This window comes from Chiloscyllium plagiosum, unplaced genomic scaffold, assembly GCF_037043375.1.
Source record: "Chiloscyllium plagiosum isolate Xiang-an unplaced genomic scaffold, Cpla_swu_hap1 HiC_scaffold_4, whole genome shotgun sequence".
NCBI classification, from domain to species: Eukaryota; Metazoa; Chordata; class Chondrichthyes; order Orectolobiformes; family Hemiscylliidae; genus Chiloscyllium; species Chiloscyllium plagiosum.
In genome coordinates this window covers 43,163,135-43,190,916 of record NW_028270142.1, presented here as the reverse complement: position 1 = coordinate 43,190,916, position 27,782 = coordinate 43,163,135, and the positions used below count along the sequence as shown (strand labels likewise).

Genomic DNA, 27,782 nt, shown 5'->3' with positions numbered 1-27,782 from the left:
ACATTTGTTTATTATTTGAACAAACAAGATTCATGCTGTTATTACACTGAAAGAACTTGACATGGTCGTAATGTGAACATTTTGCAAAGTAAATTGTCATTTAAAAAATAATTGCAAGAAGGTTGAGAAGTAATCTTGTACAGGCATTCAAAATCATGAAAGATCTTGATATGGTGAACATGGAGAAGCTGCTTAAAGTATCAGCAGGGTCTGTAAGTATCAGAGGGACAGATGTCAGGTCATCGGCAAAGAAACCAGAAGTGATAAGAGGAAATATTTTCAGTTACATGGCACGTTTTTTTGAACTGGAATACATTGTCTAAAAGGACGGAGGGAGCCAGTTTACAAGTAACATCAAAGAGCAAATCTGATAGATTCTTGAAGGGAGACATTGAACGGGTCGACCAAAATGTGGGTATAAACATGATGAACGGAATCTACTCAGATGAGTTCACGAGTTTATCTCACTCACTAACTGGCTGTCCACTACGGATACTGGTGAGGCCAACGGTCATCAGAGGAATGTAGCAAGAATGAGCTTGTGGCATCACAAATGTTTCTGCTGCACAGGTGACTGAAGGAAGAGGAGAAAAGCAATAGCAGTGGATGATTTAATAGTTAGAAGAGCAGAAAGACATTTCTGTGGCCAGACTGCCTCCAGAATAGTATGTTGCCTCCCGGGTACCAGGGTCAAAGATGTCACAGAGTGGCTGCAGGTCATTCTTTTGGGTTTTTGCAAAACGCCAGAGGTTGTGACTCATGTTGACACCAGTGACATAGGCAGAAAGAGATTAAATTCTGGAAGTAGCATTTTGGGAAATAAGTGAGACTGAAAAGCAGGATCTCAAATGCAGTAATCACAGGGTTACTCCCAGTAATGTGTGTTGGCAAATACAAAATAGGAACATTGAGCAAATGAACATATGGTTGGAAAAATGGTGGAGCAAAGGCCTGAAATTTCTCAGGCATTCGGACTAGTTCTGGGCAGGTGAACATGTATAAGGAGATGGGTTATACCTTAGCAGAACCCAGAATAATACACTTTCTAGAGAAGATTTAAACTAGCCTGTCGAAGGGTGGGAGAATTTTAGAATTCAGCAAGAGGACTGAGGAATTGGAAAATAAAGAGAAAAGTGAATATGAGTACAGCAAAAAATTGTAAACACTTTTATAAATACATAAAATTAAAAATGCTAGCAAAGAGAAATGTGAGTCAATTACGAGTGAGACATGAAAGTGTATAATATGAATAGAGAAATGGCAGATAATTAAGTACTTTATTTTTGTCTTCACAGAGAAAAACACAAGAAATCTCCCTGAAATATTCAAGATGCAAAGATGTAGTGAGAGTGTAGAGCTTAAAGAAATTAGTATTTGAAAAAAGATGTAGAATTGGAAAAAAATTAACAGGACTGAAGTTGACAAATCGCTGGAACCAGTGACCTTCAACTTAGACTGTTAGAACTGAAAACTGCAGAGATAATACAAGCATTGGTAGTCAGAATGGATACAGAAATTAATGAAATACTCTTTACCTGAGTAGTAGGAAAAAGACAAGAAAGTACCCAAAAAGATGTGATTACTGGATACTCAGAAAATAATGATTGCCTGATTGGTCAGTAAAAATGAAGGGGAAAACATGTTTGACAAAGATTTTTTTGGGAACAGTATTAGCAGAGTCAACAAGGGGAAACCAGCAGATGGCATATATCTGGATTTTCTAAAGAGTTCTGATGAAGGTCTAAATAGGAATAACAAACAACATTTATGCACATTGGATTGTGGTAATACACTAATGTGGATGTAGGAATGATAGGCAGAAAACAGACAGTAGGAATAAATAGTTCATTCTCAGGTAAGCAGGCTGTGATCAGTGAGTTACTACAAAGATCAGGGTTTGGGATCTAGCTATTCACAATCTATAGTAATGATCTGGTTAAGGGATCAATTATAATTTTTCCAAATTTGCAAATGCTGTAAGCATTTGTGAGGATGACACAAAGAGGTTTCAATAGAATTTAGTCTGAGTGAATCAGCAAGAATATGGAAAATGCAACGTAATGTGGATAAACATGAGGCTATCCACTTTGGTAGGTGAAACAAAGGTACAGAGTATTTCTCAAATGGTGGGGATTTAGGAACAGGGACCAAGGTATCCTCATTCACAAAAGCTAGCATGCAAATGAACTAAGCAATTTGAAAGACAAGTAGTATGTAGTCTTTATTACAAGAGGATTTGAGTGCTGGAGCAAAGATGTCTTAATTCAGTTATATAGAACAGTGGTGAAACTGCATTTGAAGGATAGTATGCAGTTCTGGTCCCTTTGCCTGAGGGAGAATACAGTTTTCATGGAGGGAATATATTGGAGGATCACCAGACTAATTCTTTGGGTTACGGCACTGTTCTATGAGGAGACATTGGAAAGACTGCATTGGTACTCTCTAGAGTTTAGAAGAATGAGAAGTGATCTCATAGAAACTTCAAAATTGTTAAAGGGTTAGGACAAGAAGGCATAGAAAGGGGGATGTTGCTCCAAGATGTGGGGCCCAAAACTAGATGACACAGTATCAGAATAAAAGCTGAGACATTTAATACTGAGATGAAGAGGAACTTCTTTAGAGAGTGAAGAATCTATGGAATTCTCTACCCCAGAGGGCTGGGAAGTTTAATCATTAAGATTTCTAATTACTAATGACATCAAGGGATAAGAGGATAATACGGTAATATGGTAATATAGCATCATAGTAGATGATCAGCCAAATTTAGAATGTCACAGTAAGTACAAAGTGTTAAATAGTACATTCTGCTCCAATGTTCTTAGTCATTTGATCTTGTCACTTCTCCTGATGGTATAGACTATTTTAGTTACAGTTCACATTAACTCTATAATAAATTCATCATCAAGATGAGCTGGATACATGCATTTAGTGGGAATCTAGATATAAGCCAAAAAGGAATATGTTGATAGCGCGAACTGAAATAAGGTGGGAGAAGACCTGTGTGGAGAATATAAAATAGCACTGGCTAGATATGCTGAATGGGGATGCTGTGAAAATCAATGTTATTCCAAATATTAATCACTATCATAGCAGCAGACCTTTTAGTCTTTGGAATCATCTTCCAATATCACTGATTAGGAAGTAATCCAATACCAGCACTCTTTGATGGTCATTATTTACTAAGTCTTGACAGAAGGAAGCTATTATTTAAAAAGTGAAAGCCAAAGTTGTTTTGTAAATATTCAGATGATGGTAGGCTTTCCCAGACATAGGCAACTCTAGATTGCCTCTCAGTTCACTCCTAACACTTATCCCTGACTTCCCACACCAATTGCAGTTCATAAGTGCTGCCCAGCAAATGTTGCATTTATGAAAAGGCTTGAAGTGTAATTTCAGCCTAACTGTCCAGGCAGGAACCAGAAATGGCTGGAAAGATAGTTTGATAGCTTTTATCCAATATTGTCATCAAGCCAGACTAAACTAATATGCGGTTTTCAAACTGCAGTGCACCCAATTTCCTGGTGAGCAGATTGGGTTAAAATTACTCCACAGGGTCCATGTTTTTTTAAAAAATCTTGGATGATTTTTCCCTGACCATTATAGGATTTAGCTCAGATTTTCCTACCCATACCCTTTTCAAATAAAACCTGCCTATATATTTTTTTTAAGAAAGCAAATGTCACAGTAATGTATAAACATGGTATGACCCCTTTGAACCATGTATAAATACAGGATTGAATGATATAAGAAGTAATATTCAAGTAATGTCATTTTTAAACAAATTTCATTTTAAACAAGGCATGGGCGGAAATCCACCAAACCAAATGAAAGCAAAGTTTGGATAAAGTCGCAAAATGTTCTGAAATTCAAAATAAAAACTTCTTACCTACAACTGGTGTCACGGTTAATCTGTATTCCTGAAATCTCCCCCTAGGAGCTTTCCATGTAATCTTAACACTGTCCTGAGACACTATAGTAAACTTTAACCGTGTTGGAGAGGCAACTACAAGATGTACAAAAAGAAGAAAAATTAATTAAACATTTGAAACAGACCTCATCATTATATCAGAACATGAAGGGCAATAAATTCAAGGACAAGTCAACAAAGCAGGCAGTCAGTCATTCATTAAAATGAATACATACACATTCTCAACTACAAATATCTACCAGGGTTCTAAACTACATATAGTGTTTGAGTGCTTGTAAACCCTATGAAAAAAACTGAAATGTTCAAATCCACTCACAATACTCACAGTAATGACAATTTTGATCAACTCATTAAGTGCAAAACTATTTAATTATTTATGTTGTAGTGTAGAACCCTGGTCCCAAACACACTACAAAGAACTGTATTAGTTTGAACAGCAAGAAACTACTTTCCAAGCACATTATCCCCATGAATAGTTTCTACATTGATCTACACAGTGGAAGACAAAGACAAAGCAAGGTGCGCATGTGTGGCACCAGAATGCATAAAGACACTATGCATTTCCCCCGCCACCAAACATAGAATCCAAAAGAATTGTCCAATTTTTCAAGTATTTCACTTCTTTGATGGAAGGCGAGGGAATTCTAACCCAAACCTCCGCTGCTCCTTCCATTTTAAAGACTTGCCCATTGGACAAGGCAGCAGGAACAAGTTTATTATCCATCACCACAAACCCAATCAGTTCAATTAGTTGAACTCCAGTGGCCAAATTCAGGGGTCATAACTAGGCAGAGACGTTGTGCAAATCCAAATGCACACATTAGAATAGGGAACGTTTACAGCCCCAAATGCCTAGCAGTTTGCGTGCTTCCCAGCTATGACCCTTGATCTTGTTCAAAAAAAACTAAAGTCAACAAACAATGCAAGGCATCAAGTATCCATACCATGATATGAAAATTAATGGTTTTGTGCCAAAATACAACTATGCTTAACTAGATATGTTATTGATAGCTACCAATCATTAACAAAATTATTTTTGGTACAGTTGTTAGTATGTCATCCATAGGATGATCTTTAATGAGATTTTTTATTAGGAAACAGATGAATTACGTAAACTCAAAGTGGAATTTGTTTTGTACAGTTTGCACTGCAATTCAAAATACTCAAGGGTGACATGTTGTGTTCTGTCTTCCACGGCTTTGTGGTATGCTAATACTCAGTTCATACATGCCTATAACCGTCACAGTACTCTAAACATGCCAAGACTACTCTATAAAGAAAAGTCAGGACAATGATTTCAGTTAACTCATGGAAATTCTCGTAAATAGGGTCATAGAGACGCACAGCATAGAAACAGACTCTTCGGCCCAACTTGTCCATGCTGATCAGATATCCCAAATTAATCTAATCCCACTTGCTAGCATTTGGCCCACATTCCTCTAAACCATTTCTAGTCATATGCCCATCCAGATGCCTTTTAAATCTTTTCATTGTGACAGCCTCCACCACTTCGTCTGACAGCTCATTCCATACAAGCACCCCATTTGCATGAAAAGGTTGCCCCTTAGGTCCCTTTAAAATCTTTCCCCTCTCACCTTAAACCTATGTCCTCTAATTCTGGACTTGCCCACCCTGGGAAAAAGACCTTGTCTATTTACGCTAATCAACATGACATGCAAATAACACTAAAGCCGCCACACTCTTCTTCAGAAAGCTGGGGCATAAGAACACGATGTGTGCCAACTAAATAAATATATTTCTTGTATCAGCTGGAATATTTGATATAACTGATCCTCAATGGATTATAACTACAATTAGTAGCTTGATTTTCATAAAATTCTCATCCTTTTTCTCAAACCCCTTCTGGTCTCATCCCTCCCCGGCCCATGACCTTGAGATTTCTGTACTCAATCTGGCCTTTTGCACATCCCTGAACTTAACTGCTCCACCAGTGGTGGCCATTGCTTAAGCTCCCCTGGGGCCTTCTGAAATTTCTTCTCTAAACCACGTTCACTCTCTATTTCTTTTCTTTCATCTCGTTCACTCCTTAAAACCTAACACTTTGGTTGAGCTTTGGTTGGCCAACTTAAAGTTGCTAGGTAAAAACAAGGACTGCAGATGCTGGAAACCAGATTAGAGTGGTGCTGGAAAAGCACAGCAGGTCAGGCAGCATCCGAGGAGCAGGAAAATTGACCTTTCGGGCAAAAGCCCTTCATCAGGAATAGAGCAACTTAAAGTTGCATCATATGTATCCAGGCCTAATTTTGCTTTATCCTTCCTGGAAAAGCCCTTGCAGGTTCTATTATTTTAATAATTCAAGCAAATAAAGGTCATTATTGGTCACTGTCTGGGCATTAAGATGGTGGAAACCTTTCATAGAACTCATCCAATTTTTAACCAATTGAGGGATAATCGTATCATTGTGTCCTAATAAAAATGCACCTTTAGTACAGTAACAGTTATTAGCTTGTCAGCTCTAATATTAGAAAGTCATTGATTTAACATCCAAGCCTCCCATCCTATTTCTTTCACTCGAAAATTACAGGACACCGATTTCTCAAGATGTTCTCTCGACATGAAGTACTGCTCCAAACTGTGCATGCTAAGATTTCCAATACAGAATTGTACAAAGTGATAAAAATTAGGACATGCCTAGTTTACATTTATAATGTCATACAACATGGAAGCAGACAGTTCAGTCCAACCAGTCCACACTGACCATGTTCCCAAACTAATCTAGTCCCACCAGTCTGCGCTTCACCCATATCCCTCCAAACCTTTCCTATTCATGAACTTATCCAAACAGCTTTTAAACACTAACTCTGCCTGCATCCATCACTTTCTCTGGTTGTTCATTTCATACACGAACCACACTATAAAAAAAAATGTTGCCCTTCATGTCCTTTTTAAAACCTTTTCCTCTCACCTTAAAAACATGCCCCCTAGTTTTTGAACTCCCTCAGCCTAGGGAAAAGACCCTTGTCATTCACCTTATCCATGCTCCTCATAACCTCAATAAGGTCACCCCTCAACCTCCAATGTTCCAATAAAAGAAGTCCTAGTCTTTCTAGTCTACTTTTATATCTCAAACCCTCCATTCTTGCCAACCTGGTAACTTTTTTCTGAGCCCTCTACTAGCTTAATAGTATCAATCCTATAACAGGGTGACCACAACTGACAACCCCTGTCAACACTAGGTGAAATGTGTAAGGACAAGTGGCCCAGGCTTTGAAAATTTGATTCATTGAGTGAAGTTAGTATCTTAGTTTATTAAGCAAATAACTTCCAAGTTATTTTCTTAAACAGTAAAATTACCATTGCATCTATCAATCTCCATGCTTCCACATTGTACTTTTAAAAATAAGTATAAGGAATTCCATATAGAAGAGATTCATTTTAGTGCAGAGAAGCATTTTGGCACAAAGCAGTTTGTTTTCTGCCAAGAGCCCAGTGGACAACGAATGCCAACACAGACAAAAACAAGACAAAAAAATGATAGTTATGTGATTACCAACCTGAATATGGCACCTTTTTTTTCTGTTGTACTTTATTATCCATGCAGCAAAAATCTTGCTCCCCCCCAAATTAAAAATTACGAGCCAACCCAAATTTGGGTTGAAAACTTGGGTGTCAAAATGGCCAATAAAAATGATTCATTTAAAAAGAAATGTACAACTATAAAGTATGGGTCTGCGAAATACCCAGCTGAGATGTCCACAGCTTTATTAACATGCTGAACTAGAAACAAAAAATGCCCCAAGACTAGTGAAGGTTTGACAGATAAATGGTTTCTTTTGAAAGAAAAATAATTATGTAGGTATGCAGCCCTACAGCTCTGTCAAGGGGGCCATCTTTATTAATCTGACACAAAGGTTGGTTTCCTACAATTAACTTTCCAAGGCCCATACTTGTGCTTACTGTTTGCATTTGTTGCAAATACTTTGAAAAATGTATCTGAATCTAAGAAGTTTAACGTGTACACAAAACAGGATCCATTTTATGTAAAGCTGCAAGTGTTTAGATGTTGAAAATGCTGATCTGTTGTAAGCAGATGCAAGAAACAGACATGTGACCTTGTATGATACAGAATTAATTAATTACACAATATAGATCTACTTAAATCTTCAAAATAAATGTAAATTTCCAATGACAGCCTGTGCAAAACATTACTTTATGCTGGGAAATTGGTACTTTTGTAGCTGCAAGGTCATGAAAGTATTACATTTACTGGTTGAATCATGTTCTGTTTTCTACTGGACTTCAGACTAGTCCCAAGGTGCAGCGTCATGGCATTTAATTAGAATCACCGAACCAAAACAATGAATGGCAGACATTTGGAAGTTTGCAACTTAACGTGCCCAGCTGTTTTGACTACAGATTTCAACTTGAATGAGGGAGTTCTTGGCTGTCAACTTACAAGGTTATCAGCTAAGTTCCCAGTGCAATGCCTTGGCTATCATAATGAAGGAAGTTTAATATCAATGGTGATGTGAAACAGCTGAAAAATTTAATTCATTTGAAGATCATCACAATTTCCTGTTAATTTGCCACAGATAACCCACATTTAAAAATGTGGTGGAAAAGATGTAACATGGGGGGAAAAAAGCGAGGAGAAAGTGAGGGCTGCAGATGCTGGAGATCAGAGCTGAAAATGTGTTGCTGGAAAAGCGCAGCAGGTCAGGCAGCATCCAAGGAACAGGAGAATAGACGTTTCGGAATGAGAAAAGTGTGTCCAGCAGGCTAAGATAAAAGGTAGGGAGGAGGGACTTGGGGGAGGGGCTTTGGAAATGCGATAGGTGGAGGGAGGTCAAGGTGAGGGTGATAGGCCGGAGTGGGGTGGGGGCGGAGAGATCAGGAAGAAGATTGCAGGTTAGGAAGGCGGTGCTGAGTTCGAGGGATTTGACTGAGACAAGGTGGGGGGGAGGGGAAATGAGGAAACTGGAGAAATCTGAGTTCATCCCTTGTGGTTGGAGGGTTCCCAGGCAGAAGATGAGGCGCTCTTCCTCCAACCGTCGTGTTGCCATGGTCTGGCGATGGAGGAGTCCAAGGACCTACATGTCCTTGGTGGAGTGGGAGGGGGAGTTAAAGTGTTGGGCTACGGGGTGGTTGGGTTGGTTGGTCCGGGTGTCCCAGAGGTGTTCTTTGAAACGTTCTGCAAGTAGGCGGCCTGTCTCCCCAATGTAGAGGAGGCCACATCGGGTGCAGCGGATGCAATAGATGATGTGTGTGGAGGTGCAGGTGAATTTGTGGCGGATATGGAAGTGTCCCTTGGGGCCTTGGAGGGAAGTAAGGGGGGAGGTGTGGGCGCAAGTTTTGCATTTCTTGCGGTTGCAGGGGAAGGTGCCGGGAGTGGAGGTTGGGTTGGTGGGGGGTGTGGACCTGACGAGGGAGTCACGGAGGGAGTTGTCTTTTCAGAACGCTGATAGGGGAGGGGAGGGAAATATATCACTGGTGGTGGGGTCCGTTTGGAGGTGGCAGAAATGATGGCGGATGATACGTTGTACATGGAGGTTGGTGGGGTGGTAGGTGAGGACCAGTGGGGTTCTGTCCTGGTGGTGATTGGAGGGGCGGGGCTCAAGGGCGGAGGAGCGGGAAGTGGAAGAGATGCGGTGGAGGGCATCGTCGACTACGTCTGGCGGGAAATTGCGGTCCTTGAAGAAGGAGGCCATCTGGGTTGTACGGTTTTGGAACTGGTCCTCCTGGGAGTAGATGCGGCAGAGACGAAGGAATTGAGAATATGGGATGGCGTTTTTACAGGGGGCAGGGTGGGAGGAGGTGTAGTCTAGGTAGCTGTGGGAGTCAGTCGGTTTATAGTAAATGTCCGTGTCGATTCGGTCACCCGAGATAGAAATGGAAAGGTATAGGAAGGGGAGGGAGGAATCTGAGACAGTCCAGGTGAATTTCAGGTCGGGATGGAAGGTGTTGGTAAAGTAGATGAACTGTTCAACCTCCTCGTGGGAGCACGAGGCAGTGCCGATACAGTCATCGATGTAGCGGAGGAAAAGGTGGGGGGTGGTGCCAGTGTAGCTACGGAAGATGGACTGTTCCACATATCCTACGAAGAGGCAGAATTAGCTGGGGTCCATGCGGGTGCCCATGGCTACTCCTTTGGTTTGGAGGAAGTGGGAGGATTGGAAAGAGAAGTTGTTCAGGGTGAGGACCAGTTCAGTCAGTCGAAGGAGGGTGTCAGTAGAAGGGTACTGTAGTTGGGTCGGCGGGAAAGGAAGAAGCGGAGGGCTTTAAGTCCTTCGTGATGGGGGATGGAGGTGTACAGGGACTGGATGTCCATGGTGAAGATAAGGCGTTGGAGACCGGGGAAGCGAAAATCATGGAGGAGGTGGAGGGCGTGGGTGGTGTCCCGAACATAGGTGGGAAGTTCTTGGACTAAGGGGGACAGGACCGTATCGAGGTATGCAGAAATGAGTTCGGTGGAGCAGGAGCAGGCTGAGACAATTGGTCGGCCGGGACAGTCAGGTTTGTGGATTTTGGGCAGGAGGTAGAAACGGGTGGTGCGGGATTGTGGGACTATGAGGTTGGAGGCGGTGGATGGGAGATCCCCTGAGGTGATGAGGTTCTGGATGGTCTGGGAGATGATGGTTTGGTGGTGGGAGGTGGGGTCATGGTCAAGGGGGCAGTAGGAGGTGGTGTCCGCGAGCTGGCATTTAGCCTCAGCGGTGTAAAGGTCGGTGCGCCAAACTAGTACCGCGCCTCCCTTGTCTGCTGGTTTGATAGTGAGGTTGGGGTTGGAATGGAGGGAGTGGAGGGCTGCACGTTCCGAGGGTGAGAGGTTGGAGTGGGTGAGAGGAAAAAAAGCGACACCAACAAGCGTTTACTGGCTTGACAGGAAAGGTGGAATTTTCAAAAGTTGCTGCATTTCTATTTTATTGTTCTTTTAATTCATTCATGGGATGTGGATGTCACTGGCTAGTTCAACATTTATTGTCCATTCCTATTTGCCCTCGAAATGACCATGGTGAGCTGCCTTCTTAATCCACTGCAATCCAGTTCTAACACTTGAACTATTTGGTAAAGCCTTAATTATTCATTTTGAATTGATATCCACTTAAACAACTCTTTGTCTTTGTTACAACGGCCAACACTTCATTTATATTTTGAAGCAAATACTTTCTGGGTTATGAACGCACATTGGTTCTAAGCATTTTACTGATGTGATCATAATCATACAAAGTGAGCTCTTCTTCTACTTAGCAAAATCACCTAAATTACTTGGAAGCGGTTAGCTGTATATTATCATCCTATAAATTCGGTGAGCTCACTTGGCTGAACAACAATGCAGAGTGATGCCAACAGAGTGGATGTAATTCCTATACCAGCTGAGGTTATCTTGAAGGAATCTCCTTTCCAACCATACCCCTCGCCTGAGGCATGGTGACCCTCAAGTTCAACCACCACATCTCTCTCTAATGAGGGAGCAGCTCTCTGGTCTGGTAGCAGCCCTATGGTGACTTTACCTGTACTCTATGAATTGTCCATTTTAAGAACTTTGTGAAGGGTGTTCAGTACATCATTCGACATTTTAAGAACTTTGTGAAGGAATTTTGAAGCTATTCTTAAATTGCAAAAGAAACTGACAGTATATTTAATTCACCATGTTACCATGCAATTAAACCATACAAATGATAATATTTGTACTGTAACAAAAATCTCCCAATGCAAAAAAAATCCAATATTGTACATTTTATTAAAGCAGCTGACTTTGTATCAATTCCTTCCTTTTGAGCTAGTATTTTCAAACCTTTAGATCTCCAAAATAATTACTTTGCTTTAATGCCTTATAATCAGAGTAGAGTTTATGTTGGTCTGAGATTCAGGGAATGCATTTATATGAAGGACAAACGTTCTTGAAGAGAACATGATGTCAGATATTTCTCTTGCAAAAACTAAAGATAAATAAAATATGAAGAACTAAGGGGAGTCCAAGTGAGCACCTAACAAGCAAATTGCAGTGATTTAAAAGTGCAGGACACATTATGTGAAAATGACCAGAATGTAATGAAATTCTTATGGTAATTTAATCAATTTAAAGTGATATACAAACAAAGCAAAGGTAATGGGACAAAAAACTTTTCCACACTGCAAGTAGTTAGGATATGGATTGCAATGCCTGGAAATGTATTGGCGGCCGGTTCAATTGAGGTAGTCAAGAGTGCATTGGATGATTATTTGGATAGAAATGATGTGCTGGGATATGAGGAAAAGGCAAGAAATTGGCACTAGGTAATAGAACCAGTGCAGGCACAATGTGCTGAAAGACTGGAGCACTGCTATGACCTTCCAAACATTTTTCTGAATCTGATTTTGCCGAAACACAGTCATAATTATAATAAGCTCAATTTTAAACTTTAATAATTGTGCATTAGTCCCTAGTACTTAAGAGAGGTTTTTAGGTCATGGAGAATGAGCAGGCGAATGGGAATTGAATAGCTCTTTCAAAGATCAAGCACAAGGACAATAGCCTCTTTCTGTTTCTATCTATGATGATTCCATAAAGTGCACTAGCAAGGTTACTGTCCATAACACCAAATGATGCTTCCTTGCATACCACTGTGCATCACCCGTGTTGCAGGAAATTAAAATGCTGCCATTGCCAGGCACGGGTAATGAATTAGTAGAGAACAAACTGAGAAAACTTACATTAGCATTAGACCATGCTGATTCATATTTCCAATAACTGTGCTTCCCAAGGGCAATACTTAGAACAGAGTGGCAACCACTACATGGTGTCGCTATATCCTCCTGAGAGGAGGTTCTCATTTTAGAAATCTCAAGGAGACAAGTAAACTCTCCTAAAACTGCAGCCCCGGTCCCCTCAAATCAGTCAATAATTTAAGAGGCCTGCCATCAGGAGGAGAGATGTAAAATAAAATGCAATATGTTATGAGGCAACAGGTGATCTTAAAGCCTTATGTTGTCCCCATTGTTCATCTATCCATAATGATCATATTGCGAGTGAATTACACTAACCATCAACAGTTGAAGTGTCCTTACCACATTGCAATCCTATTTTCAACATGTGTAGTTGATTTACAGCTGATAAGTATAACTATGAGTAACCTTTAAACAATTAAGCCTAACCAATCAATTGATACAACTATGGAATGTTACTTTGTAAATGTGCTTGTGGAATTACAGCTCTATTTCCACCAGTAATGGTTGCACATCTTTATTATCAACCAGTACTACACCAACCTGAAGCAGATTCACATTGCAAATTGGAACATAATCAATAGGTGCAACAGGAGGCCATACAGTTCATTCAAGGCTGTGACACTCATCAATAGAATCATGACTGACCTTCTACCTCAACTGCACTCCACAGAAACAGCTAAATTTTTGCACTCAATTCAAAGGCTAGATCAAACCTGACCCTTTCATTTCAGTTAGATCAGAACCTAACTGTAGTCTTACATTACAAGTTGTGCTGAAGCAAAGGGAAAGCCTGTGTCTACAAGTGCAAGTGTAAATGGAGTTCAAGGCCTATTAAGTGCCGACAGTCAGGTATGAGGCAGGCTTAAATGGCAGGTGCTGCAAATCCTCGTGATATCCTGATCCAAAACAAATGTGACACAAGATTGTGTAAAACTGTTCCGCAAAATTAATATTGAATGTGGTACCTTACATACAAGAATGAAAACACATCTTGGAAATGAAACATGCACTTACTCCAGCTTTACAGGAAAAAAAGGAAATGATTACCTATTATTCCAATCAGACAATGAGTTAATCATGCTGTGCATATTGGAAATAGTCACAAAAAGGGTTAATTACAACTTTTACGTTGTTAATATATTAATGCATATTTCAATAATTATTTCACGTTCTGTTTCGATTAACTAATGAATGACTTTAAAAAGCATGATTATAACAATCAAAATTAACATGTACAATGTATTATAAAAGATTGCAAGATTACAAATCAATTGATTTGTCCACATCTGCACATCAGAGGGATTTCTTAAACATTTATTTTATCTTGTCAACAATTACCTTGACCCTGTGCCTTGCTGATGAAATGAGCTGTCACTGCTACAATGGCCAGGAGCAGACAGGTCCCTATTCTGTGTCCAAGGACCAACATATTTAAATCTTGCCTGTGGCCGGGTTTACTCAGCAATCCTGTAAAATCAACAAAGAAGCAGTATTTCTCAGGAAAAGATCACAACTAGCTTAAAATTAAAGCACATTCCCTTCAATTAGTTAAAATCAGCACATTATCACATTTGAGAGATTGGCCACCAAATTGGAAAAATCGATAGTTAGTATCATTCCATCATCAGTAATTTAAGATAAGTCCTGCCCGTATGCAACATTTTTGTATGTCAACTTTCGTCATGAAGTAAACCATTTTACTGTACTCTCACATAGTGAAGTCTGACTTGTGGATGAATTCATTATGACTTGAGCTCCTCCCCTGGTTGTTATGGGAACTTCAGTTGTGACTCCGCATGTCAATTATATACAAAGATATAACAATAACAGCTTGCATTTATCTGGCAGCATTTTAATCAAATAATATTCCATACTAAGTAATATAAGGAGATATTAGCAGAGGTAGTCAAAAGCTTGATCAAAGAATTAGGTTATAAATAGTAGTTTAAAGGAGAGAGTTTAAGGAGTTTTTATGGGAGGGCCTAGGCAGCTGAAGGCATAGCCACAAATGATGGAGCCATTAACTTTAGGGGTGCAAACGATGCCACAAGTAGAGAAGCATAGAGGCAATTGCCTGATGGTATGATCAGTATTAATGCAGATACCTAGGGCTCAAATCTTGCCATGGCAGATGGTGGCATTTGAATCAATAAAAGTCTGGAATTAAGAATCTAACAATGATCATGGAACTTTATTAATTGTAGGAAAAACCCAACTAGTTTCACTAATGTCATTTAGGGAAAGAAACTGTTGTCCTTACCTGTTCTGACCTACATGTGACTCCAGATCACTTCTCTGCCATTTCCTGCTCTCCCATTATTATTTCCATAGCCTCATTCTCTTAGCAACCGATGTTCACTTTTGTCCCTTGCTTTCTTCTCAGCTAGTTAAAGAAGCTCTTGCTATCCATTTTTATAGTATGTGTTGGTTTACTCTCATAGCTTATTTTCTGGTCATCTTTTGTTAGCATTTAAAACTTTCCAAACTCGATGGTTTACCACTAATCTTGGCCAAATTGTGTGTTTTTTTTTCATTTTGATATTATCCTTCACTTTCTTCATTAACCATGGTCTGTCTATCCCATCTAGAACTCTTCTTCACTCGGATTCATCTTTACTGGGAGTCATTAACTATTTCCTTACTCTTCTGTCATTGTTCCTCAACCACCTTTACTATTAAACTCCTTTCACAGTCCACCCCAGTCAACTTTACCCTCACTCCTCTGTAATTACCCCTATTTTAATTTAGCACAATTGTTTCCAACCCACGTTTCTCACTCTCAAGTTGAGTGCTAAATTCTGAAAAATTATGGTCACTGTTCCCTATAGGATCTTTTACTCTGAGATAATTTATTAAACCAACCTAATTACAGATTACCGGATTAAATATTGCTTGATTCCCTGGTCAGATCCACAATATATTGTTCTAGAAAACTGTCTTAAACACAGAATGAAATCTTCCTCGTGTCTAGATTTTCCCAACCTACGTGAAGATTAAAGTCACCCATGAATAATGCATTGCCTTTTTTAAAAGTGCCTGCATTATAACTCGATTCATTCTCTGTCCTACAGATCAAATACTGTTAGGCAGTCTATAGACTACTTCTCCCAGTATCCTCTTCTTGTTATTTCTTACCTCCACCAATGTGGATTCTCTATCGTCTGATCCAATGTCAGTTCTTGCTATTAACTTATTACATGATCACCAACAAAGCTACTCCTCCACCTTCTTTCCTGCCTGTCCTTCAAGAAAGTCACATGTCCTTCAATATTTAGTTCCCAATTTGATCTCCTTGGAACCCATGTCTTCATAATGGTTAAAGTTTGTGCCCTTAAACCCCTAACTTAACTATTAATTCATTTGTTCTGAATGGTAAGTGCACTTAAATTTTAAAAATAATTAATTTTGTCTTTTATCTATATTTTTCCCCTTGAACCTTGTGTGGTTTAATGATAAATTTTGATCATTTGCACTCTTTGGAGGCATCCTGTCTACATTAAAAGATGAGCTAGATACTGTAAATGCAAGTTGCTTTAAAGTATAACTTTCAAACTAAGTTTACCCCAAACAGTCTTTTTCAAACAAATAAAAAGATCAAAAGTTAATTGACATGAATTGTAACAAAAACTTACTTAATCTCCTGAGTCTGGAGAGCAAGCACAGGTAAATTACAAAGGAAACTGAAATTTCATCTTTGCTACCCCCAAGATCATAAAAACAAAATTCTGAAAAAAAAGCAACCCCTACATCCAAACCCACGCTCAATAAAACCTGCTGTGATTGTTTCATGGTTGGAGTGGTTCACCTAGTTCATATCCTAATCCTTGTAACATTGATTCAGAGCGATTTACCTATAGTGCTTTTTCAGATTTATTTGACATGGATCAAACTTATTTTGTTATATGCCCTGTACACACCGATGCTATAGGAAACCATTTTTTCTCAGGATTTAAGATCGTGATCCAGACATCTCCAAAAGTGGCCAGTATAAAAACTGGCCTGTTTCCAGCTTCTCAAATTGTATAGAAAGGCAATTCTCAACAAGCAATGTCACACGGCAAAGTTCAATTGGGAATCCTTCAAGAAGCAGGGTATTCAGTAATCATTTTAGAAAATGCTACACATGGAAACACCGATCATTGTCTGTTTTTGTCATTTACTGATTTTGGGCAGTACTGACTGAATCAGCATTTATTGCACCATCCTGAATTGGAACTGAGAATTGGCAGTGAACTGCTTTGTTAAAACTGCAGCATTCCATGTGGTGCAGCTACACCCACAGTGTTGTTAGGGTGGGTGTTCCAGAATTTTGACCCAGCAACAGTGAAGGAATGATGATTAGATTTCCAAACCCTGGAAACCACTCCCTATCAATACTGCAGGTCCAACTAGAGCTGATTGACTGTGGCTGTTCAAAGATGCAGCTCAACACCAACTTCTCAAAGGTAACTAGGGATGGGCAATACATGCCAGACCAGCCAGTGACCAGCCAGTCCACATCCATGAAGGACTAACAAAATAGCAGGATAGTGTGTGGCCTGGAGGGAAACCTACAGGTTGTGAACCCATGTATCTGCTGCTCTTGTCCTTCTCAATAGTATAGGTCATTGGCTTCAAAGGTACTTTCTAAGGAACCTTGAGTGTTGCATTGCATCTTGTAGGTAGCATCCACTGCTGCTACTGAGCATCAGTGGTGCAATGAGTGAATATTGAAGGTAGTGGATGGGGTGCCATTCAGTTGGGTTGCCTTGTCCTGATTGGTCTTGAGCTGTGTGTTGTTGGACTGCACTCATCTGGGTATGTGGCGAGTATTCCATCACACTACGGACTTGAAACTTGTCGATGGTGAAGAGGAGGAAATTTACTTATCATAGAAATCCTAGCCACATTTCTATACGGCTAGTCCAGTTCCATTTAATGGTAACCCCCAGGGTATTGATAGCAGAGGATTCAGCGCTGGTTATATCATTGAATGTGAAGTTGAATGTGAATGTGAAGAAATAGTTAGACTCTCTCTTGTTGGAAATGATCGTTGTCTGGCACAATGTTGCTTTCCACTTATTAGCCCAAACCTGAATGTTGTCCTGCCCTTTCTGCATATGAACATAGACCGCTTTGTGAGGAGTCACGGATGGTGCTGAATATTGTGCAATCATTGGTGAACATCCCCAGTCCTGACCTTACGAGCTGAGGATGGCTGGGCAGTTTTCCTGATCCTTCCCCAGTAGTGGACCCTGCTAACTCTCCAACTCAAACTGAAATCAACCGGGTTCAAAACCAACAGGTGGCGTGAAGCTAAACAATATCAGTTCACCCAGTCACACAGGAACTTGCAACAATTGCAACTGGGCACCCTCCAATGAAACCGGGGCACCCTGTGTGTAAGTGAACTCCCTGCCGCGCGATTAGAGCCACATTGTGTCTGGGACTTAGTCCACGCTTCGCAAACTCGGTCCCATTCATCCGCCTCTGAGCGCGATTCCAGTGAGATTTAATGCACCGGAAGCGTGTGATGATTTCTTTCTGTAATTTCGAAACCCGCATTCCCCAGAGAAGTGTTTTGAAAATAAAAACAAGGGTAACACGGGAGGCAAAAATAAAAGGTACAAACGCGAGTACTTTTCTGTTGTTCGTTCAATTCGGGAGTTCAAAGCCACAATGAGCGAAATAATTGCAAGGGGCCGCCGCCGCTTTTGATCGCTGGGCAGGGACATTGGGGAGGAAATTTCATTGCAATGTTTAAACTCTCCCAGCAGACGCGAGCGACAGGAGAGGGAGCAAGTCAGGGCATAATCTGTAGATCGAACTCTCCCTCAGAGGGCAGGTATCCAGGGAAACACAAAAACATGTCTTAGAGCCAAACAGATGTGTGTCCAAAAAGTAACAGCTGGCCCCAGAATACCTTCCCGGAGAAAATGTTATTAAAACCCCTTCAATAATTGTCCACATCTTTGCTTTAAGTGTTAATTGATATTAGCATAGTTGAGCACAGCGAACACCATCTTCAGATTTACAGATGTCTACAAGATTTACTTTAGTTTTACTGGAAGAGGACTTGATCAAAGTCAAACCTCCAAACTTATAAAGATCTTAATTTACTTTTGAGTAGGCGTTTCCCCTTATCATTCCCGAAACGACTTTGTCATTAAACATAAATAGAAATGGTTATCTCGTTAAATAATTAGGAGAATTCCTTACCTTTGAGAGACAGGAAGCATTAATGTAAGAGTCGGTTGCTTTATTGTTATACAAAACAAAACTTTCCCCTCACCAGAGGTGACAGCTCCCTCACTTTCCCAGTGTATGGGACTGCGAGACCTGTTCAATCTGATGTTATCTCCTTCCCACTCCACAAGCGCAAAACTCAGTACCCAGCCCCCAGCTCCCCTGGTACACCCCCACCCAGTCCCAGCCAATGAAAGACTCGACAAACACACCCCAAAAAACCTGATTGACAGATTCTTTTGAGAGGGAGACAAAGAAAAAGGTGGATGAGGGTGAAAATCAGGACACAATCTCACGTTTTCAAGGAATCAGGAGTAATAACACACTGAGGCAAGGAATGTGTCTGGCCACAAACACCAGCCATAAAACTCTTTTAGGTACGCTATTTCTCAACTACTGTGATCCAATTTGTTAAAACAGGAGAATGGTTGGGACCACTCACTGTAGAAGTATAATACTCAAACTAGTTCTTTTAGCAATCTGGAAAGTAACTTTGACTTTCTTTGACACCAGCACTAAAAGACATGCATATTCCTTACTTACCACCCATAGCATATAGAGATAAATAATTCTTCAAGAAATATGACTTTCCTGATTACCTATTCCATGAATCACACAGAACTTTACTTTTAGTGTAACAAACCAAAATCAATAGTGACTAAACAATATTGAGTAGATAAATAATGCACTAATCTACTGAAAAGATAGCTCCAATTTATCAATCACCACAATTGAAAAGCCCTGCCACATTTATATGTGCACTGCAGCTACATAGCCTTCTAATAAAGTCCCACATTTTCTCCAGCAATTCTGCAGGATTTCTTCTCCTGCTCCACCAAGAGGCATCTTACGGTATCTTTTCACAGATCTCTTCACTCAATCTTCAATGTATAATCAAGCTGACGTCTAGTAGCAAGGCAACTTCTGATGACTCCTAGATTTTTAAATCAACACAGGTCCCATCTCACCAAATAGGAAAACAGTTCTCACCAGCATTTTGCCCTGTGCTAGTGGTAAACAGTATAGTGCTTTTTCTGCTGCTGGACACTAACAACGTTTGATCTTCCTTTTCACATCTCTCTGATTGACTGACACTGAGTTTGTAGCCAGCAAAACCAGTGTCCAGTCTTTTGAGTGTGTAAAGGAGACTTGTGTTTCTATGAGTTTCAACCTGGTCCACTATCCCAGTGGCAACTGAATCACATGAGCCTGCCTGTGGACAGACTCCAGTAGGATTTGCATCCTCATCCTAGGACATCCTGTCTTATCCTAAATTAAAAGAAACAGTTTAAAATTAACCATCCTATGAAGACTTGCATTTGTAACAATAGCACCTTCAAACTAGTAAACCATGTGTGTTACAAACAAAATTGGACACTGATTTTCATAAAGAGATATTAGATTAGATTAGATTAGATTACTTACAGTGTGGAAACAGGCCCTTCGGCCCAACAAGTCCACACCGACCCACCGAAGTGCAACCCACCCATACCCCTACATTTACCCCTTTTTTTAACCTAACACTATGGGCAATTTAGCATGGCCAATTCACCTGACCTGCGCATCTTTGGACTGTGGGAGGAAACCGGAGCACCCAGAGGAAACCCACGCAGACACGGGGAGAATGTGCAAACTCCACACGGTCAGTCGCCTGAGTCGGGAATTGAACCTGGGTCCCTGGCACTGTGAGGCAGCAGTGCTAACCACTGTGCCACCGTGCCGCCCTTAGGATAGGTAACCAAACAATTGGTCAAAAGGGAAGCTTCAAAGAGGTTTGTAAAATAAGGACGGGGGAGAGAGAGAGATTTACAGAGGGAATTCCATAAATTCAGCACAGGCAGTTTAATGCCTGACCACCAATTATGAAATGGTGAAAATTGGAATGTTCAAAAGACCAGAATGGAGGATAGACAGCTTGGAACATAGGAAGGAGACATGGCTATGAATAGAATTGAAAACAAAGATGAAAAATTTAAATTTGAGTTCAAAAGAATTAACATAGTCATTTTGATAGATGGGTGTGTGCTTTGAAAATAGATAGGATCTTTGAGGCTCTATGAGAGATTAGTCTGCTGGAGGAGTTTAAAAACTCACTTCCAGAGTTGGTAAGAATTCACGTGAAGCAACAGAAAGTTCAGGAAGTGAGAATGGCAGCAGAATTAACAGATGAATATATGTTGGTGCCTAAGACAAGCTTCCAGCCAGAAATCTGTCCTGTAAGGCATAGAAGTTGGGAGAAGAGGAGATCCTACACTCCGAAACCAAGAGTAGAGAGAACTGGTAAGAACTTACCACAGGATAAAAAAGAAGCCCAAGAGGGTGGAAAGGAAGTGAAAGGCCTCATGTGTTTTCACTGTAAGGAGTAGGACACAGAAAATTACAGTGCCGGTGGTTTCAGAAGGGCACTGGGAAAAGGTGTTTTCACTACCAGAAGGTGGGACACGTAAAGACACAGTGCTGGTCGTTAAAGAAAAGCCCTGTGGGAAAAGATGTGGTAAAAGAAGCTAAGCCAGTGGCATTAGTAAAGGTAGTAAAGGAGACCCCCAAGAAGAGTCAAGGAGCTACAGTAGAGGGGCTGGGTAAGGAGTTAGTACCTGATCTCTACAAAGAATTTACCACTGTGGGTAAAGTTTATTCAGAAAGAACAGGGAGAGAAGGACAAGAAATTATAATTTTGAGAGATACAGGATCTAACCAGTCTCTGAGAGTAAGGGACGAGCGAACATGTACTCTTTCAGATCAGTTACCTGAGATTGTGGTAATTTGTGGGATAGCCGGACAGAAATTTAGCGTTCCTCTATGTAAGATCAGGTTGGAGTGCCAACTCAAGACTGGAGAAGTTACAGTGGGAGTGATTGACAGAGTGTCAGTTCCAGGAATTCAGTTTGTTCTTAGGAATGATTTGGCAGAATACAAGGTGGAAGTGACACCCTTGTTGTGGAGAAGCCCAAGAAAGGTCAAGAAACTGAGGAATTAAAACAGAAATATCCTCGTATTTTCCCAGACTGTGTGCTAACCAGATCCCACTATCATAAGTCACAGCATGAAGTGAAAAGTAAAGAGAAAGATGAAGGAGCTGAGGTTCAGTTGGCGGACACCCTATTTGATGTAATGGTGCAGGAAAAACCTGAACAGGTAGAGGGTCAGACAGAAGTGTTTAATCCTGAAAGGCTAAGGGACTTGCAATAGCAAGACAAGACAACAGAAGATATATATGTGGATGCGTACTCCAAAAATGAGGCAGAGAATATTCCAGAGGGTTATTATCTGAAAGAATCCTAGGACAGAAATGGAGACCACGGCAGGTTAGTGCAGAGGAGAAATGGGCCGAAGTGCACCAGATTGTGTTGCTGGTAGCATACAGACAGGAAGTGTTACGGATAGCACATGAACTACCTGTAGGAGGTCACATGGGGTTACGAAAGGCTCAGGCTAAGGTACAAAAACATTTTTATTGACCTGGAATGCACAAGGATGTGGTTAACCTTTGCCGAATGTGTCATACATGCAAAAATGGTAAGTAAATCACAGGCGGTAATAAAATCAGCACCTTTTTTGCCAATTCCCACATTTGAAGGATCTTTCTTGCAGGTTATAATTGATTGCATAGGTACCCTCCCAAGAACTAAAAGTGGGAACCAGTACTTCTTAACCATAATGGATGTATCTACCAGATTTCTGGAGGCAATTCCATTATGGAGTATCAAGGCAAAAAGGGTAGTAGAGGAGTTAGTAGCTCTCTTTACATGATATGGGCTACCCAGAGAGGTTCAGTCAGACCAAGGGTCAAATTTTACTGCTCGGCTGTTGAAGGAGGTTATGGATAGCTTAGGTATACAGCACTTTAAATCTAGTGCATATCATCCTGAATCCCAGGGAGCTTTAGAAAGGTGGCATCAGACCTTGAAGACCATATTGAGACCATACTGTCTCAATATGATTGGGATAATGATTGGGATAAAGGTATCCATTCATATTATTTGCCATTAGAGATGCCCCAAATGAACCTGCTCAGTTCACTCCCTTCGAATTAATATTTGGGCCTGAAGTGAGAGGTCCTTTGAAATTAATTAAAGAAAATTAACAAGACATAAAATTGGAGATCTCACACTTAGATTATGTATCAGAGGTGAGGGAGAGACTAAATCAAATAGGTGAGTTAGCTAAACAGCATGAGCTAAACAGCACCGAAAGAGGACACACTGTAGAATGAAACAGGTGGCAGATAAAAGCTCTGAGACTCAAATGTTTTCCCAAGGGGATGACATATTAGCACTGTTAACAGTGATACCAGAGATCCCTTCAAAGCCAGGTTTAGTAGTCCCTATCAACTTGAGAAAAGGTTGAGTCAGGTGAACTATCTACTAAAGATGCCAGATAGAAAAAAAAGGTATCGGGTATGTCATGTGAACATGTTGAAACCGTATTATAATAGAGAGAAAGAACTGGAGAAACAGGTGTTAGTTACTGCCCCACAGAATAAGGAATCAAATCTAGATGATGTTGATTTTGATGTGCCTCAAAATAGATTTAAAAATGAAAAAGTCCTTGAGGAGTGGGGTAGGTTAGTAAGCTATCTGTCTCAGGAGCACAGAACGCAGTTGAAAGATTTGTTACTGCAGCATGAGGACATGTGTAAGAATCAGATGGGGAGGACTAATGTTATTGAACATGAAGTAGGTGTAGGGAATACTGCTCCAATAAAACACATCCCTATCGGCTTAATCCTTTCAAAGTCAGATAGGTCCAAATGGAGGTGGAGACCATGCTTGACAAGGACATCATTGAACCAAGCCAGAGCGAGTGGAGTTCACCGATCATATTAGTTCCCAAACTAGACAGGAGTCCATGATTCTGTGTGAATTATTGGAAGGTCAACACCATTATAAAATAGGATTCATATCCAATTCCTACATTGGAGGACTGTATCATGAAAGTTGGACCAGCCAGTTACATCACCAAGTTGGACTTAATACATTGTTAGTAGCAGGTACCTTTATCAGAGACAGCAAAAGAAATTTCTGCATTTGTAACCCGAAATGGGCTATATCAATTTAAAGTGATGCCCTTTGGAATGAAGAATGCACCTGCACATTCCAAAGACTCATGAACAGATTTGTGGCTGGGTTAACAAAACTGCACGATCTATTTGGTCGACGTCGTGATCTTTCATAAGTCCTGGAAAGATCATATGGTACAGTGGGCAGAGCTCTTTGAATGACTACAAGAAGCAAAACTTGTGATAAACTTAAATAAAACCAAATTCATGAAAGCAGAGGTGACGTCCTAGGGACGTAGCATCAGGCATGGAGGTTTGACCCCACGGAACACAAAGACAAAGGCTATCGAGGAATTTCCACAACCAACCTCGAAGAAAGATGTGCTTCAATTCTTAGGACTCAGTGGATTCTATCAGAAGTTTGTTCCTAACTTCAGCTGTGTAGTGGCACCGTTAACTGACTTGCTGAAGAAGAACACAAAGTTTCAGTGGACAGAACGATGCCAGGAGGCATTCAACCATTTGAAATCAGTATTAACCACCAAAACCAGTTTTAGCTACACCAAACTTTTCAAAACCTTTTAAAGTTGCCCTTGATGCTAGTGACATAGGAGTTGGAGCTGAGGATGATTCCTCATCAGGAAGATGAGGATGGGTTTGAAATGCCAGTTGGAGACAGTGAGGTCTGCAGATGCTGGAGACCAGAGTTGAGAGTGTGTTGCTGGAAAAGTCTAGCAGGTCAGACAGCATCTGAGGAGCAGGAAAATTGACATTTCGGGCTGGAGCCCTTCATCAGGAATGGACTGCCAGTTGGTTACTTTTCAAAGAAGATCAACATCCACCAAAGGAAATACTCCACGATCGAAAAAGAACTATTGAGTTGGTTACTGGTCTTACATTTTAATGTGTGTGTCACAAATAATCTGTCGGAGATTGTGGTGTATACAGATCACAATCGTCTTACATTCTTAGAATGCTTTAAAGGTAAGAATATGAGACTGTTTCATTGGAGTCTTATGTTACAGACTTTTAATTTAAAAATCGTACATGTACAGGTTTTTGGGAAGAAGGTGGACTTCGATTAAAGTTATTTGTATGGTAGGGTAATGTGTTTAAAGAATAGAAAAAAAAAGTGAAGCCATCTTTTCATTATGATGGTTCATTTTTTATTAAGGGGGGAGGTGTTAGGAAGGTATAGAAGTGTACCGTACCTTTAAGAAAGTTAAAAGCGAGCAGAACTACCTGACAGCACCAAGTATTCTGAACAAGATACAATGTAACCTTTTGGTCCAGCAGCTAAGGTAGCTGGTTGCCTGGAGACAAAAACAAATGCAAATCAGTTTAAATTATACCCCAAAAAATACCAAACTCCAATCATGTTTGAATTTAATATATTGACAATATTGAAAACCAATGACACCATCCGATGCTTTATAAAACATAAACAGTTGAGAGGAGAACTGACAAACCACCAACATCTGCAGACTGCCTGGAAAATTAGACGTCTTAAAGGTACATTTATCTATCAACCACCTGTGAAAGAGAAATCCTAAGAAGAAGAAAATCTACAGAGGAACACACAAAGGGAAGATTCAATAGCTTCCTGGTTTTGAAATTTGAATTTTAGTAAATCTTAATTGGGGTTTTATTGGACTAGTATTGTAGAAGGGGAAGGTAAAAGATAGGTTAGAGAAAGGTGTTGTAAATAGTTGTTAATTAACTATTCTCTGTTAGACTTTAAGAAATAAAGTTGTGACTTTTTACTTTAAATAGTTCTTGGCCTCTCGAATTTTCACAGGTTACCGCACGGGGTAAATCATTTCAGTTTTGCTGGTTTAAATTAGCAGGTGGGGTTCATCCCATGTTGTAACACTCGGGATTAGTTGAGCGATCAGGTCGACTTCTGTTAATAATACAGTATTTTGAACTGAAGCATGAATTTCAGCCCCTCAAAATTAGTGCCCATGTAATAGTCGACACTATAAATTGAACCTTTAAAAATAGTCTAACAAATTAAACTTTTACATGAGTATATATGGTATATTGAACTCTATGTTCAAAACATTCATGTTTTGGCCTCAAACGTGTTCAGTGGTAGAAAATTCCACAGACACACCAATCTCCTAAATGACCTACCCTGTATCCTTAGTTTTGGCCTGCCTGGTCATCAGGAACATCGTTCTTGTGTTGCCTAATCCAGTTAGAATTTTATAGGTTTCTATGAAATTCCACCTAACTGCACATCTTTGGAATGTGGGTGGAAACCAGCCATCAAGCGGCACCCGCTCAGCAATAACCTGTTCAGTGATGCCTGTTTGGGTTCCATCAGAGCCACTCCTGACCTCATTACAGCCTTAGTTCAAACATGGACAAAAGAGCGGAATTCCAGGAGTGCGGTGAGAGTGACAGCCCATGACATCAAGGCCACAATCGACTGAGTGTGGCATTAAGGAGGCTGAGCAAAACTGGTATCAATGGGTATCGAGGGGAAAGTTCTCTACTAGTCAGAATCATACTTGACACAAAGGAAGATGCTTATGGTTGTTGGAGGTCTATCATCTCAGCTTCAGGGCATCTCTGCAGGGGTTCCTAAGGGTTGTGTCATCGGCTCAACTATCTTCAGCTGCTTTATCAATGGCTTTCCTACCATTGCATGGTCATAAATGGGGATGTTGGCTGATGATTGCTCAATGTTCACAACTCTTCAGATACTGAAGCAGTCCACGTTCAAATCCAATAAGATGAGTCGCAGGTAGATAGGATAGTGAAGAAGGTGTTTGGTATGCTTTCCTTTATTGGTCAGAGTATTGAGTACAGGAGTTGGGAGGTCATGTTGCGGCTGTACACGACACTGATTTGGCCACTGTTGGAATATTGCGTGCAATTCTGGTCTCCTTCTATCAAAAAGATGTTGTGAAACGTGAATGGGTTCAGAAAAGATTTACAAGCATGTTGCCAGGGTTGGAGGATCTGAGCTACAGGGAGAGGCTGAACAGGCTGGGGCTGTTTTCCCTGGAGCGTCGGAGGCTGAGGGGTGACCTTATAAAGGTTTACATAATTATGAGGGGCATGGATAGGATAAATAGGCAAAGTCTTTTCCCTGGGTCGGGGAGTTCAGAACTAGAGGGCATAGGTTTAGGGTGAGAGGGGAAAGATATAAAAGAGACCTAAGGGGCAACTGTTTCACACAGAGGGTGGTACGTGTATGGAATGAGCTGCCAGAGGAAGTGGTGGAGGCTGGTACAATTGCAACATTTAAGAGGCATTTGGATGGGAATATGAATAGGAAGGGTTTGGAGGGATATGGGCCGGGTGCTGGCAGGTGGGACTAGATTGGATTGGGATATCTGGTCGGCATGGACGGGTTGGACCGAAGGGTCTGTTTCCATGCTGTACATCTCTATGACTCTATGACTCCATGTGGACAATATCCAGGCTTGTGTTGAAAAGTGGCAAATAACATTCATGCCACACAATCAGCAGATAATGACCATCTCCAATAACCACTGCCCCTTGACATTCAATGGTGTTACCATCACTGAATCCACCATTATCAACACCCTGGGTGGTAAGCATTGACCAGAAACTTAACTGTACTCACCATATAAATACAATGACTACAAAAGCAGGTTAGAGCCTAGGAATAATACAGACGTAACTCACCTCCTGACCTCCCAAAACCTATCCGTCATTACAAGGCACAAGTCAGGAATGAGTTGGAATACTCCCCATTTGCCTGGATGGATGCAGTTCCAACAACATACAAGGAGTTTGACACTTTCCAGGACAAGGCAAGAGTGGATACTGCAGATGCTGGAGATTAGAGTCAAGATTAGAGTAATACTGGAAAAGCACAGCAGGTCAGGCAGCATCCAAGGAGCAGAAAAATCGATGTTTCATCAGGACTTTCCAGGATAAAGCAGCCCACTTGATTGGCACTGCATCCAGAAGCATTCACTT

At 40.7% G+C, this 27,782-nt stretch overlaps 1 protein-coding gene across 6 annotated transcripts in view; it reads right to left on the bottom strand.

Annotated features, from left to right (window-relative positions):
• Positions 1 to 18,930, bottom strand: part of col14a1a (collagen, type XIV, alpha 1a) — a 225,792-nt gene extending 206,862 nt beyond the window's left edge. For 5 of the 6 annotated variants that reach the window (XM_043688687.2, XM_043688688.2, XM_043688690.2 and 2 more), the window contains exons 1-3: positions 18,797 to 18,930; positions 13,937 to 14,065; positions 3,887 to 4,003 (exon numbers count right to left, since the gene is read on the bottom strand). In XM_043688687.2, the coding sequence (XP_043544622.2) occupies positions 3,887 to 4,003; positions 13,937 to 14,027 (208 nt within the window). In that variant the 5' untranslated portion in view covers positions 14,028 to 14,065; positions 18,797 to 18,930. Of the gene's footprint in view, positions 1 to 3,886; positions 4,004 to 13,936; positions 14,066 to 14,159; positions 14,236 to 18,796 lie in introns of those variants that run through there. The other variant, XM_087986196.1, reaches the window with a different exon arrangement.
• Positions 18,931 to 27,782: the final 8,852 nt, after the last annotated feature.